General features: G+C 45.6%; 1 protein-coding gene across 1 annotated transcript; it reads left to right on the plus strand.

The window, feature by feature from the left end:
• The first annotated feature begins 3,175 nt into the window (after window positions 1–3,175).
• LOC121046614 (glycine-rich cell wall structural protein) lies at window positions 3,176–3,577 on the plus strand. The gene has a single exon (XM_042286464.1). The coding sequence runs from the start codon at window positions 3,176–3,178 to the stop codon at window positions 3,575–3,577; it is 402 nt and encodes a 133-aa protein (XP_042142398.1).
• The last annotated feature ends 1,647 nt before the right edge of the window (window positions 3,578–5,224 follow it).

A 5,224-nucleotide genomic window follows, 5' to 3' on the forward strand; every position in this document is an offset into this window, starting at 1 on the left:
CGTATGAAATTATTGTTACTAGTCGATACACAGCTACATTGGCGTCGCCTGAAGTAGACCACTTTCACGTTGGTTTCTGTCGGCGGTTTTATGATCACGTTCACCCCAACCGTTCTTGAAACGGTTTATATACCTCATTCGAAAGGGCGCCCCCTGTTGGAACCTGTAAACTGGCGGTTGCACAGGACACCGCCAAGGTTGGATGAAGAACTAATTGCTCTTCATCGCCGACTTATGTAGTTCTAGACTTGCATGTTCCTTGGTGTCATTTGTTCTATACCATTGTGCGGTGGTTCCGACCTTCAAATACTCCGCGCGCGACTTTCGTAAGAGGTATATTGGCGGCGAGATGTTTCGGTGATTCCCTCTCATGGCTCCTACCTTGTGGGACGTAAAGACTAGGGTCATCGATCGCCAGCGACAATTTCCGTGGTGCGTAAAAAGCACGGTAGAACCTTGTATTTACCGGGTCCTAGACCAACACCTTCGAAGTTGATAGTCTGGCATTCTTCTTGTTTCCATGAACGAAAGTAGTATTCATTATACTCAGGACGTCATAGTGAGCGAATGACCAATCGTGGAAGGCCGACCGGAACGACGCAACGGATTCTGCTTCGAACAAGGCGGCGTCATCCTTAGCTTCACCCTTTTCTTATCAAACGCCACCAGGCGGTGCTGCAGTCTTTGACGTCTCAGATAACTTCCGGTTCATAAAAAGAATGAACAAAATCTACCTTAACACCGCTGCTTGCTCGACGATCAAACGTTTAACCAACAATTATCCAGGTGAGCGCCAAAAGAACGAAGAAGCACGAGATCTGTTCATTTTTTTCGAATATTCAAGTGAATCACCCTGCCTCCTTCAAGACTTTAAATTATACGGACGAAGGCCTTCGTTAAATCTCCAACTTTGTTGTCCGTGTAGCTTTTATTCTTTTTTAGCACTGGTGACATAAGCAAGCTCTACAGGCATGCGAAAACGGAGCGGCCGGAAGTCGCTGGGGACGCAAGCGGAAGCTCATGTTTGTAAACAGCAGAATGGTCTATAGCCTACTTTAACACTTCCCATCATTGTGAAGGTCATGACTTAGGCTGCGCTATTCAACTCCAATCACTATTTACATACCCTATCTTTGGTTTGCAGTACATTGCTTAGTCTCTATTTCCAGTATATTGTCCTGAAAGCTCATCAGATCCGAATAATGTGGTCAAAGTTGAGAGGAAATACAACTATTTCCGGAAGGGGAACGCTTTCTTGTTTTTACTTCAAATGCACTTCCGTGTTGTGTACAGGGTTGTGGAAAGCGCAGGAGTGCGAGCAGTTTAAAGGAACTTAAAGCCACGCACCTTCCAAGATCACGCGATCACACCGTTGCCTCCAACGTTGCCTCATGCGAGGGAAAAAATAATCATGTCCGCTCTAAGCTGACGTCTTTGGCAAGTGGCCGAAGCGCCCGAAGCTGTGCACAACGCGCCGGTTTTCCTCGTCTTCCAAGTCTCGTTCGCTTACATCGTTACGCTAGCTAAATACTTTTTTTTAGCACGAGTCTGCCGATAGTATTATTGGGAAATTTGTATAGATTGCAAAATCGACGATTTGGCACGCAGTAATCTTTACTCGACGAATTAAAATAACGAATAAAATTACAAAAGTAAAAAAAAAACAAAAACGAATATTATATTTTGCTTTATAACAAGTCCGAGCGCAGTCAAAGGCACGAACACATGCAACCACGAACACGGATACTAAAAGCGCGAGCCACTGGGACTTCACCGCACATGATTCGTTCAGCCGGTGACAAAACAGGTACGGAAATATGACGTACAATATGACGTTGCGCTCTTCACGCTATTTGAATGGTCTCATCGGCTCGGAGCGTCGGCTGCGCTCGGAGTTCAAGGAACTATGCAACACGTTTTGTACTTTCAGTAAATACCGCTTCGAGTAAAGACTGGTTCACACGTCTGCGCTGGTTGCGTTCGAATGCGACGAAAACGACCGTAACGACAAAGTCACCGGGACAAGTATTCTCCGTACACAACATAGCAAGCGATGCAAGGGGTATCGCTTCGCCAAGCAATCCACGAGTCACGGTTGTTCCGGTGTTTTGGTCCTTACGATCGTTTCGGTTGCATGTGAACGCAACCATTCCAAATGTGTGAACCGGCTTTTAGACGATCATAACCTATAAGGAGTATTCACTGGACGCCATATTTGTGGGTGCTGTTTAGAGCGCATACTCAGAACGAGCTCACATCAATAGGCTGCTAAGACGAACACTCTTGATGGTGTGGAATGCACGTTGCAAAAGAACTGTGCAAGCTCGCCATCAGTTCGCGCTCAGCATTCGCGCACACAGCTATGGCCGCCACGCGCTGGGGTTGGCAATGTTACAGGGCACGCGCTGAGTTCCAGACATTGTTAAGGGTTCGGCTATTCAAGGTCATCGCATTGATTGGGCACGAGCTACTATCCGAACGCGTTTCGAGGCATTCACCGTCACGAGCCTAAATCGAATGATGACGCAGTGCTCGTGTCCACTGTACGAGTCGCATTTAAATATCGTCGACGCGGGAATTGCAAAGATTGATGATAAATGCCTGGAGATCACATTGTTGACAGCACCAACAATGCCATCTTCTCAACTTCGCCCTCAAGTTTTCCGAATGAAAAACCCAGAGAAAATGTCAGCTTTTATCCTTGAATTAACGCGTCGACAAGGAAGCATCTTGGTCAGTATTCAGTCGTGTTGCCTGCGAGTACTTGAGTACCCCTAGTGCTAGTATAAGCCTGTGTAAAGTGAGAAACATTCCTACCCAATATCGTTGCACGGTATACCTTTAAGAGGATAAGAAGTGCAGATGTGTCGTCCTGTATTCGTAATCTTCCTTCTTTTCTGCTTCTTTGTTGTTTGTTTTAACAGTGACTCTTGGCAATTTTAGTATGTTTGTATCGGGACCGGTACACTGACATTAAAACGTGCGCGTAGCAATTTGTTTATCAGAAAGAAACACATTCTCGAACTGTCGGTCTCATATATGCACGAGTTGTGTTGCTCTCCCCGACGTTACCCAAGGTGTCTGGAGAGTATTTCTCAAGTGCAGACATGTTGTCCCTTTTCCTTTACAAAACTTGTTCGCCTTTCCAACCTTGAACCCTTCCAGAGACGTGAACATGAAAAACGCCGCTCTTCTACTCGTGGCCGTGAGCTGCCTCGTCCTCCATGAAGTAACCGCTGGCGGCTGGGGCGGCGGCGGCGGCGGCTGGGGTGGCGGTGGCTACGGAGGTGGTGGCTACGGAGGTGGCGGCTACGGAGGCTACGGAGGTGGCAGTTACGGTGGCAGCAAAAGTCTCAGCATTGGCATCAATTTCCAAAAGAGCAGCTACGGCAGCTTTGGGTATGGAGGATACGGAGGTGGTGGACACGGAGGATATGGAGGTGGTGGACACGGAGGCTACGGAGGTGGCGGATACGGAGGTGGTGGATACGGAGGAGGAGGGTATGGATATGGTGGCGGCGGCTACGGAGGAGGCTTCGGGCATGGACATCATGGTGGTCTCCTTAAGCACAAGTAAGCTGAACGTGTCGGACACCGTAAATATGCCGTACCGAATGGGCAGGGTTAACACCCCCCTCTTTTTTACAACAAACGCGGTCTAAGTAAATAGAAAAGAAAAAGGACAATTTAGATCAGTTCATTTCTTATCTCCGATTGTGGTGTTTGATTGGACCATCATTTGAGGAAATTAGACGCGGCATCGCGTATCCTAATACGAGCATTGAGACCAGTAACCTTTGGGGCGGGATGCCAGCTAGCTCGGTGGTTTAGATTTAAATCGCGTAAGGATCTTTGTCATAGGGCACGGAAACATCAGTTGGAAGTGATCCTTGTAGCTGCTTTTCAAATGCTTGTTGTCGCCTTACTTAGCGGAAGTGAACTGAAGATAAGAATTAAAAAAGAAAACATTCTCGGCACAGTATTTGACAGTGTAGCACTTGCTCTCAACTGTGGTCGCCATGTTTAAGGTTTATTATATTTGTCGTCGCCTGCTCAACTCTTACATCGCGCCGCTTTTGTACCATCCAGATTTACAGTTCGACTGCCGCAACTGCAAAATCTGTGTTTTTTATCTGCGACTCTTATCTCCCATACAGCGTATAAAACGTCCTAAATTATTTATTTAGGTATTTATTTGGCACCTACATCGCCTGGTAAGGTAAGGGGGACGGTAATAGTTATACAAAAGCGAACATGTAGCAGAATGAGCGACAAAAAAAGAAAACAAATCATACAGGGGGAACATGCCAATAGATACTACAATAAGATGAGAATACGATCAACAGCAAGCACAGGTCGAACAAAGTAAACCGTCAAAACAGACTACTATTACATGATTTAATCAAAAAAGGATTGAATCTTAGGAAGCCCTACAAGTGAGTCGGGCAGCTCGTTCCACTAATTAATTGCTTGGGGGGAAAATAAATATTTAAGAACGTCGGTACGTCTAAAAAAATTCTCAGATCTTCTTTCTTTATTTTTTTTTTATTGCTAGTCCGAAGAGAACTGCGGGAGAGGCTCCGTCCCCAAATGCTCAGAAAGAAATGACGTCACTACACCACCCAATAAAAGTGCACTGTTCAGCAGTGCACTATGGTTCAGCGCTCTTCTTCTTTTTTTTTTTTCATCTTTCAAAATTGGTATTAACAAAAAAAAATAATAATAAAGCTTTGCGTACCTAAAAATAAATGCGCATCGACGCATTGGACATTAAATTGATCGTTTTTTTTTTTCCTTGGTGGAGCTACATAGAGCCAGTGAAATAGCTACACTTCAGACTAGCGACAATTCAGCCACCTTGGTGCTTAAAATGTTTTTGTCGCCAGTTATTTGAAGTTTTATCTGAGATAGCCGTGAACGCTTTTTTATCCTCCATAAACATTAAAGTCCGCGCAAGAGCAGGGCGGTATTGCCTGACGTAATGTACCTAAACCTCAAAAAGTCGTATTCCTGAATCGTAAAGATCACAAGCTGCGCCCGCTTTGCGCTAACACCAAAATGGCGGCGTCCACGAGAACATCGGCGAATGAGGAGACTAGTACCACTAAATAAGCTACGCTTCAGAGTAACGACACTTCGCCATATTGTGTCTTAAAATCATGGTTGCCAGTTATCTGAAGCTTTATCTGAAATCACAGGAAACGCTTCTCCGCCCTCTACAAAT

Source organism: Ixodes scapularis, unplaced genomic scaffold, assembly GCF_016920785.2.
Source record: "Ixodes scapularis isolate PalLabHiFi unplaced genomic scaffold, ASM1692078v2 PGA_scaffold7__128_contigs__length_106722199, whole genome shotgun sequence".
In the NCBI taxonomy this organism is placed as follows: Eukaryota; Metazoa; Arthropoda; class Arachnida; order Ixodida; family Ixodidae; genus Ixodes; species Ixodes scapularis.

Bases quoted from the DNA above. Each gene is read 5' to 3' on its own strand.
- LOC121046614 (XM_042286464.1), top strand. From the start codon at position 3,176: ATGAAAAACGCCGCTCTTCTACTCGTGGCCGTGAGCTGCCTCGTCCTC.